Source organism: Carassius auratus, chromosome 21, assembly GCF_003368295.1.
Source record: "Carassius auratus strain Wakin chromosome 21, ASM336829v1, whole genome shotgun sequence".
Classification (NCBI taxonomy): Eukaryota; Metazoa; Chordata; class Actinopteri; order Cypriniformes; family Cyprinidae; genus Carassius; species Carassius auratus.
In genome coordinates, this window is record NC_039263.1 from 8,761,896 (window position 1) to 8,777,802 (window position 15,907).

General features: G+C 35.9%; 1 protein-coding gene across 2 annotated transcripts in view; it reads left to right on the top strand.

The window, feature by feature from the left end:
- slc13a5a (solute carrier family 13 member 5a) overlaps positions 1–15,907 on the top strand; it is a 72,474-nt gene that overhangs the window by 45,054 nt on the left and 11,513 nt on the right. The window contains exon 10 of one of the 2 annotated variants that reach the window (XM_026195727.1): positions 13,523–13,684. The exons of the other annotated variant lie outside the window; for it this stretch is intronic. Within the exon in view, the coding sequence (XP_026051512.1) occupies positions 13,523–13,684 (162 nt within the window). The remainder of the gene's footprint in view (positions 1–13,522; positions 13,685–15,907) is intronic. 2 annotated transcript variants of the gene reach the window in all.

A 15,907-nucleotide genomic window follows, 5' to 3' on the forward strand; every position in this document is an offset into this window, starting at 1 on the left:
TTTTTATCTTTCCATGATTTGTGCGTGTTGTTCTGAACCACGGTTTCATTTTTAACATCACAATCGTATTGTATTGTCATGCATGATTGTAAAGAGTTTTGTGTGTGTCAGTCTCTGGATTTTTTTTTTTTTTTTTACAAACATGTTAGCGAGCTCTTTGTGTTCTCTGCTTTACCGTGTTTATATACGTCAGAATTCTTAAAATTTGCTCGATTAAATTAAGTATTTAACACAGTTTTGGGTAATGTGTGTGTGAATATAGAGGATCTTTACAAATATTTTTTCTTGAAATATCCATGTAACACTCTGAACCAAGACTGCTTATTTTAAATATAACATTAACACATTTTTCATGAGCTCAGGGCTCAGGCCCATTGTTTTATAAACCACGAAAGATTAAAATGTGATTCAACATTTTATTTCAACAATACATTTTTGAATATACATTCATACACTGAAGTAGTGAAGAAAATGGTCAAATTGGCATTACTAACAAACAGTAATAATGACATTACAGGTGGTCTAGCCAGAAAAGAAAATCTCTACAGGCCAGCATGTTTTGTTCTAGTATGTAGTTGACGTAAGTTTGAACAATCTCACATGTCATGGAACCATAATTTTTTGAAACCAACAATGTACATAAATCTGTTACACATGTACACAGACAGAGAACCTTGTTAATGTCCATCTCATCGTCACATTCAGACACCACATCCAGAACTTTTCTAGTCGTTACACAGACTGATTCTTTACTGGTAATAAACATACTAGTCAAATCAGGCCTTGGATTATTTTTCAGGCTTCTTACAACATTCATTTCATTCTTAAGATTTTTTACACACTTGGTATCCCCGGTACAATCATGATTTGGATTCTCTATGACCGCATGCATCAGTTTGATCATTTGTTCTCGGTAACGCTGTTTAAACATAGTTTCTACATAGTCTGTTACATGACACGCTTCACCCAGGGTGCAGTCGCACTTCATCTGATCATCCGTAGTGACACCAGAACTCCAGTTGCAATCCATCTGCTTTTGCCCAGCGTCAGACATCCTTTTCAGAATAGAAGAGATAGACTTTGTACCCTAATCAATATACTGTAGAATGCTGTCACCATTTGCCAGAATCCGAACTGACTGTATTAATCCACGACGATCCAGGCCTTGTGCAATTTCAGTTTCAATTTCTGGTTTATTGTTCAGATCCGTCGAAGCCTTATTATTTGAAAAATTAGAGAGTGCATCAGTTTCAGACAAATTTGATTGTTGAAGCTGATTCTGTCAGCCCATGTAGATAATGTTTTGCTCAACAAGATGTTGCAGTAGCTCCGTTGACCGTGCTGTAAAACCCTTGTTCGCAGATCTAGGAAAACCTGCGATAACTGCAGAGTTTATGAGGTCAGCCACTCACAGGGGATGAAGACTAGCCATAGTCACGAGGAAGTAGTGGTGGATCTTCTGTACATTTAAACAAAAAAATAAAAATGGGTGGTCTTGTTTCTACGTTTCAAATGTTGCTTGGTTGGTTGTTGAGATGGGGGTGTTGCACTCTAAAGGATTAGAGGAATTAGGGATGTGTTTTGACCGGTGAAGCCTATCTTATGTCACCAAAGAGAATTCTGTCATTTTCACTGGAAGATATTTGGATTAAAGATTACGAGGTTTATTAGGATTTTTGTTAAGACACTTGTTTCAAGTAACGGTAATGTATTGTGTATTAGGAAAACTTAATCCGACAGCCATTTATTAAACATAGAGCAAGGAACACATAGAAGGGTGAGTAAACACTGAAAAAGAAACATTACAACATCATTGTTCAGGTTTGTTATACCGAATACACTATTATACGACTGATCATTCGGTTTTAAAATAAATTTAAATTGACTGAAACAGCTTACCTATCATTGAAAAAATTGTGTTCAACATGGGTATGTCACATTGCTCAAAATATAGTCTCTTTTTGCAGCATTCATAAGAGTTGACCTCAGGAAGAGGCCAGTCACGATCAGACTCATCAGAGTCAAAGTTTGTTTCAAAGTCCTCCCGACGTTTATTTATCTGCATGAGATTCCAAAACGTAGAGCTTCACAATCTGCAACTCTTTGTCAAACACAAATCTCCCCACCCGATCATATGACACAGTGAAATCTTGTTTCACAATATCTTCATCTTCACTGAGAACTTTTCTTATGCTCTTCCCTTGATTTTTTCCTTGGTACAAAAGTCAGCTCCTCTCTCATTTCAGCAGAACTTCTTTGCGGTGTGTCACACATCATTCTTCTAGATGTTTCAGGACTGTTTGGAGCTGCGGCAGTCATTGTAACAGGAGCATGCAGAAAGTCTTCTGTGGTTAACTATATGCCCCTAAACCTTTTTTAAATATCACACTTGGAATGTAGGTAAGAGCCCACAGGTGTGAAACAAACAAGGATGTGACACCTTCAGTAGTCATAAAACATTGGATGCTTTAGCACATTCAGTGAGATTATTTTCTCTTGAACAATGTATGTTTTCCTTGCGACCAAAGCATTCAAATGATCTTTCTAGTAAATCTAAAGCACACTGTTGCAAGGTAGTTTTGTTTACACCTTAAGTTTGTGATGACCACTAATATAATTTAATAATGTACAAATTGGCCGAGAACTATAATTATTATGAATGTGTTAATGTTATATTTAAAAGAAGCAGTCTCGATTCAGAGTGTTACATGGATATTTCAAGAAAAAATATTTGTAAAGATCCTCTATATTCACACACACATTACCCAAAACTGTGTTAAATACTTAATTTAATCGAGCAAATTTAAAGAATTCTGACGTATATAAACACGGTAAAGCAGAGAACACAAAGAGCTCGCTAACATGTTTGTAAAAAAAAAAAAATCCAGAGACTGACACACACAAAACTCTTTACAATCATGCATGACAATACAATACGATTGTGATGTTAAAAATGAAACCGTGGTTCAGAACAACACGCACAAATCATGGAAAGATAAAAAGAAAACATTTTAATTCTGCCACAACTAAGGCTCAAGTTCATTTTTGTTTGGTCTGGTTTCAGAGTTGGACTACTACAGTGAAAAACTTTTTGTACAGTACATATCTTCACAATGGAGTAATGTGGTGTTAAACATTTGGAGCAGTAACAAACACTATTCAACATAAACTAGAACCCCAAAACTCTAATGTAACTGTGAGCTAGTTTCACATCATGTAGATAATCTCAGTAATGAAATCTCGGCTCACTTGCATTTTCTGGCTAACAACTGAAATGTGGACTGATGCTAAACCCGTTTTTCAGGCGTCAAGGTTTGGTGAAATATACGTTATAAAATTTAAAAGATGATAAACTATATCAGATGTTCTTAAAAATGTAAACGTCAGACATGACAACTTTGTAAACACGTAATAACTAATATTTTAAGATAGATAAATGTTTAGATATTTTTGTGAAAACAAAGATATACTACAACATTTCAGGGGCCCATGCTGTCGAAGACCATAATTTCACACTGTGTTGTTTTAAAAGTAAAAGTAGATCAATTATAAAGACATGACAACACTCAGTTCCAGTTGTGTGTGTTTCCCGAATCAAACCTGTTAGTCTGATGAATACCTAAAACATCTAAAACATGTGTTGGTGCAGACCATCTAAAATGGACTAAAACATGCCCCTTTCAATGAATTCTTTCTACATGTGATCTCTGGTTTATTTACCAGTGTGATGTTTAGAGAAACAGAGAAAGGAAATAGTTCCTGTGGCATCCATGACTTTTAATGTCTAACTTTAAGTGTAATAGATGGGTTTGTATTAAGTGTAACAGTCAGAACAGAAAATGGCAGGACTCATTTTCAAGTTGATTGAAAATTTTGTGTCTTTGTGACACTGGTAGACCAGAAAAAGCTCTAAAGTGCATCACAATCTCAGTTTAAACAGTCTCTTGACAATCATTTAATCATCTTGTACTACATTTTGTTCATGTTTTTGCCTGTTTACCAAACTCTGAGAATAGTCTTTATCTAAAAAATAATGAAAAAGATACACGGCTGGTGGGCCGGATCAACATTAAAAGTTTTCACAATAGTTTAGAAGAGAGGATTTCATATTTTCAAATTAGGTATTTGTTATTCTGATACATATTTCTGTTGTGGAAACATTTCCTGTATAAAAGAGTATGTCTATAACCTATTCAAGGGGGTTTAGTGCAATCATATGGATCTTAAACGTAATCACATTACAACAAGGTCACATAGTCCCTCTAGTAAATCCACCAAAAGTGGAGAAAGCAGAAAATTCTTAGCACACAGTAGATGTTAATGCTTCTGACATAAAGGGAGTACACATAGGCCTACTCTTTAATGTCCAGTAGAAATGTTGAAACTAACGAGTACGACAAATAAAAATGTGAACATCATCATCAGCTATATGACCAAGAGCTCTAGATGTAGGGGCGATATTTTTATGCTGTAGTTATGCTGTAAAAATTCCTATGAACAGGCACTGTATGTTTGACCACAGTCAGAGAAAACTCTTCATCAGAAACGGCAAAACAACATGTAAACAGATCAGTCGACTATCTCTGGTAAAAATAAATAAATAAATAAAATAAAATAGAATATATTTACAAGTCACACATTGACAATTTTTGTCTTATGTGCTCATTACAGCTAAAATCCTGTTTTGCCAAATGCCGTACACACTTTTGCATTTTTTAATTCAGTGATTTTTTAGTCAGTTTTGCTCCGTATGCAAAAGTTATGTTTGAATTTTTCTATAACCATTACAAAAGTGAGAACATCATAGTTCTCAAATGTGTCTGTATTACAACAAAAGCCCATCTAACAAATCTGGCAGAAGTGGAGAAACAGATGTTTAGCACATACACACATTGTAGATGCTTACGTACACCAGAGATGTTGCTTCATTTGAGTCAAAGAAGATGGCCATAGGAACGTTCTTATAACATTCTTTAATGTTGTTGTGTTTTGTCAAAATAATAAAAAAGTTTGGTCAAATGTTTAATACTTTTTCTTAAATGAATAGGATGTGCTCACCCTGCACTCTTTCCTACGCGAGAGTTAGCATGAACTTACAGGAGTCTTCAAACAAAAACGGCCAAACAAACAAAATGTGAATGGTTTCACCTGCTATCTGAACAAGATGACTTAATCTAGTGGATTAATAAAAATACCATTTACAAATCAACATAATTTTTTTTTAACAATTGTATTCTGAATTTTATATGCATTGTAAACATTTGCTTTCTTGCTATACTCTCTTTCTTAGTGATTTGGTCACGTGAATACACAAAAGGTTATGGATAAAATGTATCTCTACACAGGAGTGTGGAAACTTTAACATGCTCAAACTTAAACGAGTGGGCATCTTTCAGTGGAACCGTTTCATTTGTTTAGGTTGTAATAGTTTTAAGTGTAAAACAGCTAGACTTAATTTTTTGTTGTGTCGATGCTTCATGTGATCACACTTTTTGGACAGACACAAAGTTGCACTAAAAGAAATATCTCGAAGAGAAAAACTGTAACTTAATTTCTTAATTTTCATTTATTCCTATTATGATGACACCACACAGAGATCACCTAAAAACGTACAGTCCAACAAACAAATTGTGAACGGCCGTCCAAAATCTTGATATGGCTAAATCTTGAGGTGTAAAAAAAAATGTCATTTACAAAACTGTGATTCTTAGATGTGAAACACCCTTGACATAATCTGCTGGCATGCAAAAATAGTCATAAATGTTTTAGTACAGCTATCTACACAAATAGTATGAGAACTGTATATCGTGTCACTTGCATAGAAAATTCATTACCAGTTTATCAGAGTCAAAAGGAAATGATGATAATAGTTAATGCTAATTAGCTTGTACATTTCTTTCATTTTGAAAATCACAGCTGCTGGTGCAAAAAATTTTTTTGTAAACCATTTAACATTACATGATGCCTACAAAATAGTCAAATAGTCAAAGTGTATGTTTTCTGTTCTAGGTAAGAACATTTACACCAAGTGTTATAGGCCGGGTAAATAATTAGAAAATAGTATTTCTGTCGAATGAGAAAAGTTCAGTCATACATTTAAGATGTAGAAATGATGTTTTTGCCAAACACATCCAAAGAGTTTTCTACTCGTGCGAAAAAAGCACTTGTGTGCATAAATGATCAAAGAAACAATGCTGGTCATCAGGTTATTTAAACATTTTTTAAGACAATAGACAGTGTGCCTTGCTTTAGTGACACACAATGTGTAATCTTTTAAACATGTTTAAAATGGTAGGTGTAATTATTTTACTGAGTTTAAGCTAAATGTATATTTGTTCATTTACAGTACACATACTACAGGTTAGATTATTAAATTAAAACATTTCTTACATAACACAAAGTAAAAACAACAAATACGAATTTGCTCATAAATAAAATTTAGTTTACTCAGTTTTACTGTGTGTGTGTATGTGTGTGTGTGTGTGTGTTTGTGTGGTTCAGGTATTCCCCATGTTATGGGAAACAATGATGGCAATATTCAAAATCCTTGGGGATTGTTTTTGTCCCTGTGAGGAAACAAGTTTATAAATCATACAGAATGAAGTGTTTTTGAAAATCTTAAAATTAACGAAATTTTCTGTAAGGGGTAGGTTTAAGTGTAAGGTTGGTGTATGGTGATGCAAAATACAATTTGTACAGTCTAAAAAACATTACGTCTACGGGATGTCCCATAGAACATGGAAAACCAATTTGTGTGTGTGTGTGTGTGTGTGTGTGTGTTTAAAGTCGGTTTTAAAATTAGCGTGAGATTTCAAATCCTTTTACACATCAATTATGGATAGTATTTTCTTAACATTAAGTAATGCCTGTTTGATTTTATTAATTCCAGATAACATTCAATTATTTATCTCTTCAGCGGCTTGGTTAGTTGATGATTTAGATAATTGTCTCTCTCACTCTTTGAAATTCTCACCTGGAAAGACACCAGACATCGTCCTCCTTTTCAAATGTGTTTGTAGACGGGGAGCATGCGGCCTGTCGGTGCCTAGGTATCAATACCATATAGATCAAACAAACATTGATCCTGTCAAGACGTCAAAACCCTCACTTTTGCACAGCTATTTTTTTTCCCAGGAAGAACCCAAACACCTCCCACTGTCTTTAGGTGTGAACAACAAGCCAGAAAGGAACTTCACAGAAACCCCCCACAGCTCTGGTTACAGATACAACCATCATAAGAAATCCCCCACTGCTCTGGTAACAGATACAACCATCATATATCCAGTAATAAACACAACACAAGTCAAATCTGAGATCTCTTTGATCTTTTGATTTACACACCTCTGCCATGTCAATCAAGGGTCACAGGACCCAGTGGCATGGCAACCGCTTTGACTGACAGGCCTTATAGTCATAAATCAATCCAAACTGACCATGCACACTTCTGACTACCTGTCAATCTACACGGACTGTACGGCCATAAATCAGGCCATAAATCAGGGTCATAAATCATCAAGACTTGAGATAAAGTGTATGATAGGACTACTGCCAGATCAAGAACACTCTCCAAGAGGTAGGTGTATGTGTGTGTCAAAGTCAACAATCAAGAGAAGACTTCACCATGTGAATACAGAGGGTTCACCACAAGATGTAAACCACTGGTGAGTCTCTAAAACAGGAAGGCCAGATTAGAGTTTGCCAAACAACATCTAAATAAGCCTTCACAGTTCTGGAACAACATCCTATGGACAGATGAGACAAAGATCAACTTGTACCAGAGTGATGGAAAGAGAAGAGTATGGAGAAGGAAAGGAACTGCTCATGATCACCTCATCAGTGAAGCATGGTGGTGGTAGTGTCATGGCGTGGGCATGTATGGCTGTCAATGGAACTGGTTATCTTGTATTTATTGATGATGTGGCTGCTGACAAAAGCATTAGGATGAATTCTGAAGTGTTTCGGGCAATATTATCTGCTCATATTCAGCCAAATGCTTCAGAAATCATTGGTCAGCGCTTCACAGTGCAGATGGACAATGACCCGAAGCATACAGCGAAAGCAACCAAAGAGATTTTTAAGGGAAAGAAGTGGAATGTTATGCAATGGCCAAGTCAATCACCTGACCTAAATCCGATTGAGCATGCATTTCACTTGCTGAAGACAAAACTGAAGGGAAAATACCCCAAGAACAAGCAGGAACTGAAGACAGTTGCAGTAGAGGCCTGGCAAAGCATCACCAGGGATGAAACCCAGCGTACGCTAATGTCTAATTGATCTCCAGACTTCAGGCTGTAATTGACTGCAAAGGATTTGCAACCAAGTATTAAAAAATGAAAGTTTGATTTATGATTGTTAATCTGTCCCATTACTTTTGGTCCCTTAAAAAGTGGGATGTACATATACAAACTGTTGTAATTCCTACACCGTTCACCTGGTTTGGATGTAAATACCCTCAAATTAAAGCTGAAAGTCTGCAGTTAAAGCACATCTTGTTCGTTTCATTTCAAATCCATTGTGGTGGTGTATAGAGCCAAAAAGATTAGAATTGTGTCGATGTCCCAATATTTATGGACCTGACTGTATATTTGTCAACACCAAAAACTTCAAGACACTACATAAACATTTTTCATATTTTAATATATTTGATCATTTTCATTCATATTGTATTAGTCTACATTTTGCCAAGGATACTTTAAGTATACTGTAACGTACAGTACATTTAAATGAAAAAAAAAATGGCATAACTGATATCTTAACTTTCACATTTTATATACTCAAACATTCCACAAACTGAAACATTCCAAATCTTACATAAAATACGTTCTGTGTGTAAAACAACTAATTAAGTGTGTTCTGTGTGTGTCTTCTTTTCCCGAAGTCTCTGCTTCAGCCTGAAGTGACACCTTAGATTGTAGCATCTATGGAAACAAAACATAGTATTAGTATACAGTATAATCTGTATTATATGTGTTATGTTTTCCTTATTAATGTTTTACAAACTAAAAAAGCCTTACCTTATCTCTGTGTGGTGCAAACTTCAGGGACCCACTTTATATTAAGTGGCCTTAACTACTATGTACTTACATTTTAATTAATACTTTAGTACAATGTACTTATTATGTACATACATGTTTTTACATTGTACTTATATATAATAAAAAAACTACATGTAATTACATCTGTATTTAATTTCTGTAATTACATTTATAATTACACTGTTGACCCATACTTTACACCTTAACCCACCCTTAAACTTACCCATACCTCCAATCCTCTCCCTAACCTTACCCCTATCCCACCTCAATAGCAGCAAAATTGTTTTACAATACAATATGAACACAATAAGTACATTGTACTTTTTTATATAAGTACATAGTAGTTAAGGCCACCTAATATAAAGTGGGCCAACTTCAGTGTTTCTGATATGAAGTCCTCAATTACTTTTTCCAGCACCTTGGTGTGTGTTCGACGACAGGCATCTTAAAATCCAGTTAAGATACACAAAAACCAAATATATTACTGCTACTTACAATAAATGATGGTTAAGCATACAGTATATCAAATATACTGCTCATTTCATCAATGACTCATATGCATTCTTTGGCCTAGCTTGCTCTGAAAATAAAGTTTATCTTCTGCGACTTACTATAAAATGTTTGGAATAAGAAACAACTGAGAAACAACTCACAGATTATGACATTACATATTTCCAGTTCCTGGAAATTATTCTTTCCTTTGCGGCCTTTAAGACTATATTGGGCCCATAGAGCATTCGTCCCGAGTTTCCTAAGCAGTCTTCTGACCGACTCTCCAGGTGTGTTGCCTCCCATGAGGCTCAGCCAATCGATCTTGCTACACAGCAATATCTGCACCAAGAAAAATAAAACTGTGTGCATAATAATATAAAATAATATGGAAAACACAGGGTTGCTTTGGTGTTTGGTTTGTTTTGCTGTGCTGTAGCCCACTACACCACTCCACCTCTACAAAGGTCACATACAGCTGGAGTTACAACAATGCATATGACACTGTGTTCCAAGTGCAAACTCTTACAACCTTGAAGTACTAACCACTCTCTTTTTGTAATGATAAAATAAAATAAATCATACCTTGTTCATGTCAGACTCCATGTTTGAGAAACTTTTGAAAAGTAACTGTAAGAGAGAAAGAGAGAGAGAGATAACTTTAAGTATTGACATATAGCTGATTAATTGTCTAATTAGCCTATATGTGCAACTAACAGTCACAGAAAAGTATAGCAATTACAATAACCTGATTTTATTCAGTTGAGTGATTATGACATTTACAGGCAAAAAAAATGTTTGTAAGACATTAATGGCCTTTAAGCAAGTACGTATCCTTTAGCATGGCGTATTAATATATTTCTGACTCGTGTAGTGATCAGAATCCCCATCGGAAGTAACTGTATTTCAAACACTCGCTGGTGTTTGAAAGTGAGTTTTCAACTGGTAATTGTTTTTGTTATCCTGACATTATGGAAAATGAGCAGCAGTGTTGAGCTTCTCCTGACTCAAACTTTGCTCGTAACCACTCCTCAAAACCGGGCTTACTTTGGACCAAGGCCCGAAGAAGCCCCTTAAATAACAGTGGAAAGACTGCCGGCATGCACTTGCTGTTGGCCCTACAATGGAAACACGACTAATGTTAATACGTATTTTGCATTAAAACTGAATGTTATGAAAAGTGTAAGATTCAGTAATTTATCAAATATAAAGCGGCAAAGCCTGTCTGCACACAAATAGGAGTTCAATTTAACAAAGGCCTTCAAAGTAAATCCCACACAACAACAAATAACGTTAGCCTATATATAGGAGACATTTAATTACATTTAATCAATTAACTTATAAGTTAATTGTCTCCCGCATAAATAACTGCAAGCTTCTAAACTATTTAGCTACCCGGTCATACAAATTTGCATATTAAACGCAAAAAAACCAAACTTAATGTGTAATCGATTCACCTGTTAGAATGGCTGCGATCTGGCCTCAGAAGTAGACATATATAAAGATGAGCTGCAGATTTTGAATTCCATTGGTTTGAAAACGGCGCTGCATGGAGCATACACACCGTGATGACGTCAGAACCTGAAAGACGGCTTGTTTCAGGGTTGCCAGATTTTCACAACACCAGTCCACTTATGTTTCTAGGGATCCCCCCATAAACATTGCATTCCGGTGAGGTAAAATACACATTTTTGGTGAGGGTTTTTAGAGCATTTTAGAGTTAAATATTACGTTATTGGTGTCGCTTAAACCCGCGGACATGAAAAACAACCCGCGGAGCAGTGTTAAAGTAGCCCAATTCTTGGCAACACTGGTTTGTTCCCGAGATTGATTCTCTTGCAGTACTTTGGATGCAGTTGCCTAATTGTTACTGGTTAGGTAGCCAACCGGTGTTCCAATCCCGACTCTATGCTGTTCCTGTTCCACTCTCTCCACCCAACACTTTTCTGTCCTCTCCACTTTAGCGCAATAAATAAAATAAAATAAAATAAAGCCTGTGTTGTACAAAACCTGAAGATCAATTTACAATGTAGACCTTGTTCAGGAAAAGTTTGTAATAAAATATGTGAAAAATGCATTGGTAAATGACATAACCTTTGCAGTATAGCATATGCCTATTTAATTTAAAATAAGATTTGTCATATTCTGTTCTAAAAAAATACATTTTGTTCATCAAAGACATGATGATTTATTGCAAAGGTATATGATAATATAAACCAATTGTATCCAAATTTGTCATTAGGACAATATAGGAAACAAATAGGAAAAATAGAAACAAAGATCAGAAATATGGTATATAGTCTAGTCTACTATACTTGCCACACTTGTAATTTCTGTTGCCATCACTTCTAAAATGAAGCCATTCCAATAATGGTGTTTTAAGAATGTATTTGTTCAACATTATGAAATAACACCATAAACACGTTACAAGAACGTTGTTATGAGAACATCAACCAAGTAAAATAACATCATAAAGACGTTACAAGAACGTTGTTATGAGAACGTTTTCCCTCAACATTCTGAGAACATCAGTCAACTAAAAATAACATCATAAAGACGTTACAAGAACGTTGTTATGAGAACGTAATCCCTCAACATTGAGAACATCAGTCAATTAAAAATAACATCATAAAGACGTTACAAGAACATTGTTATGAGAACGTTTTCCCTCAACATTATGAGAACATCAGTCAAGTAAAAATAACATCATAAAGACGTTACAAGAACGTTGTTATGAGAACGTTTTCCCTCAACATTATGAGAACATCAGTCAAGTAAAAATAACATCATAAAGACGTTACAAGAACGTTGTTATGGGAACGTTTTCGCTCAACATTATGAGAACATCAGTCATTTAAAAATAACATCATAAAGACGTTACAAGAACGTTGTTATGGGAACGTTTTCCCTCCACATTATGGGAACATCAGTCAAGTAAAAATAACATCATAAAGACGTTACAAGAACGTTGTTATGGGAACGTTTTCCCTCCACATTATGAGAACATCAGTCAAGTAAAAATAACATCATAAAGACGTTACAAGAACGTTGTTATGGGAATGTTTTCGCTCAACATTATGAGAACATCAGTCATTTAAAAATAACATCATAAAGACGTTACAAGAACGTTGTTATGGGAACGTTTTCCCTCAACATTATGAGAACATCAGTCAAGTAAAAATAACATCATAAAGACGTTACAGGAACTTTGTTATGAAAACGTTTTCCCTCAACATTAAGACAATGTATTTTAACTATGAAAACATTATAAGACTGTTCCAGAAACATTATGTCAGGAAAGTTTTTTTTTTCTAACATTTACATAACTTTTACATAATGTTAGTGAAAGTTATGGGAACGTTCCCTGTTAGCTGGGTTGGGGGATGGAGGGGAGTATGTGGCCCTGTTGCCCCACAGCATCTAGGCAATCTCACTATGGCATTAGATGGGCATTGGGGTTAAGCTATGGTATGTTGTAGCCACTAAGGATTTGGGGGCAACCCTAATAATATATTTAATATTTATATATGTATAATTTATTACTCTAATTATTAATATCATTATTATTACTTGGGTCATTCACTGTCCTTCACCCTTTCCCAATCTCAATGAAATCCTTATTATTATTGCTAGTTATATTGTCATCATTATTTCTAACAATACTTGTTGTCTCCACTAGTAACCCCCCCCCCCCCATACTTGTTATATCTGTAATAAATGTGTTAGATACACAATTTGTATGCTTCCTCCAATATACCTAGATACAATGATATGCACACACACACACACATACTAACCCTTACAAGAATACATCTAAATTATCTTTACATTTTAGCTATCCGTATATATGTTTGTTTGTCCAAGTGATTTTGTATTTGGCACCTGTAAACATTGTCACATTCTTTATAAAGATAACCTGCAGTTCTTTATCAAAGACCACACAAAAGGTCAGCTTCAATCGCCATAACTTTTTTTGATTTTGTTGGGTCAATGCTCAGGTATCAGGGCTGTCAAAATGGCTTGGAGATCAGATGTCACCTCTTCAAAGTATTCCTCCCTGGGCGATTGCCATTGTCGTGTGTCTGATGATAGCTACCTTCACTGAATGCACCAGCAATGTTGCCACAGCAACTTTATTTCTGCCCATACTCGCATCTATGGTATGTATACCTAATATTTACCATGACTTGCATACTCCTTGTACACGGTCAATAAAATGGCCAAAAATATTAGGCAGAAGATCTAAAAACTAATAAAATATTACAAAATGTGTCTTGCAGTAAATCATCATAATAGAATTATTTCTGAAGGATCATGTGACACTGAAAACACTGAGAATTGTCAGCTAAAATATCAGTTTTGCCATCATAGGTATAAATTACACTTGAATATATTACATAAAATACATTAAATTTAAATAAAATATGAAATTAAAACATATTTCACTGTATTACTCTTTACAGTATTTTTCATAAAGTAAATGCAGTCTTTGTGAGAGTAGGAGCTTTGGACATCACTGTAAATTTGTGTGACATCTTCATTTTAGTGTCCAGTGTTTACATATGTATTACTGATTCAGTTATTTTATTAAATGTTTTCAACATGGTTTCATGTTGTTTCAGCAATAGTGGGACAAATTCTTACTGATTTCACATAACATTCACGTTGCTAGACACATACAAACAAGTTGCCTAATTGTGGAAAGGTTTTTCATACAATTTTTTTTTTTTTTTATATATATATAAGCACAGCTTCTTCCTCAATTAATCTCTCACTGTGTTGCACCTTTCTTGCTGAGCAGTTAGCACATTCTGCCCTCTTGTCAAGAATTAGCCTATGCAGGGAGCCTGTGAACAGAGGGATTTGTAGGGAGCTAAAGCTGAAGTGGGTCATATGGGAGAACCATAGAGATGTGCCATTGTTGTCCGGTTGAGGGAGGAGGAATGAGAAATAACAGGCATTTAGGGAAGGCATTTTTGCTAATTCATCCATTGCTGGAGGCAGGTAAGAAGACACTTTTGTATGTGCAAGTGATATCCATTCCTCCCTCTGTTACCTGTAACACAATTGAGCTTTGAGAACTTTGTGTCAGCATCAAATCAGATCACTGTACAAAGTTTTAAAGATGGTTTGAAAATGTAAAAAAATAAAATAATTAAAATCTCTTAACATTTACTTACCCTCAGGCCATCCAAGCTGTAGATTAGTTCTTCATCATAACAGATTTGGTGAAATTTAGCATTACTCTGCAGTGAATGGTTGCCGTCATAATGCCAAACAGCTGATAAAAGCATCACAATAATCCACAAGTAATCAAAAAATCACCAATCTACCAATAAACATTTTTGCTGAGTGAAAAGCTGTGTCAGTCAGGACGTTTTTATACATAGTACTAGATTATCCACTGAAAAAGTTGTGTTGATTATCGTGAGGCTTTTATCAGCTTTTTGGACTCTTACTCTGTCAGCATCCATACAGTACAGTGGATCCATTGGTGAGCAAGTGATGCAATGCTAAATTTCTTAAAATCTATTCAATTAAGGAAGAAACTCAAAAAAATTAATTAATTAAAAGCCACAATATGTAATTTTTTTGCTTCTAAAGGGCGCATATTCAAAATAAAGACCAGAGCTGTGTTCAACCCTTACAAAATGGTACAAAACGTTTTTGAATGGAAACTGTGGTGCGTTGAACACCTTGTTATACTGACACGAGAGTTGCAACTATGGTAGCTAAGAAGGCCTTTTTGTGTTCCCTTTCAGTCGGTCACATTTGACGTTACGAATGGGATCTCGCCCGAGAGCCCAATCACCTTCGAGTGGTACAAAACGAGCCAATGGTACACAAAGTACCTTGGTCTGTGGAATTTGCATCGCGAGCTCCGCCCCGCAGAGTGGGTATATAAGGAGCAACGCGAGCAACTCGCATTCAAGCTTTCGCTTCGGAGCCGAGCAAATCGTTTGCTGCAATCACCCGAGTGTTTACAAGCAAGAGCTGGTGTTGGTGTGACGGCGCGATTCAGCGGTTCGTCTGAGCTCTGCACAGACTCCCGTTCAAGATGCTAACGCCCAAGCGCATTTTCTAATGCATTCGTCCCATGGATTGGTTTGCAGCGATCGACCTGAAGGACGCGTACTTTCATGTTTCCATTCTTCCTTGACACAGACCGTTTCTTCGGTTTGCTTTCGAGGGGCAGGCATATCAGTACAAGGTTCTCCCATTCGGGTTGGTTCTGTCTCCCCGCGTCTTTACGAAGGTCGCGGAGGGAGCCCTGGCTCCTCTCAGGGAGCAAGGTGTCCGTGTCCTCAACTACCTCGAGGACTGGCTGATCCTAGCTCACTCTCGAGAGCGGTTGTGCGAGCACAGGGATCTGGTGCTCAAAC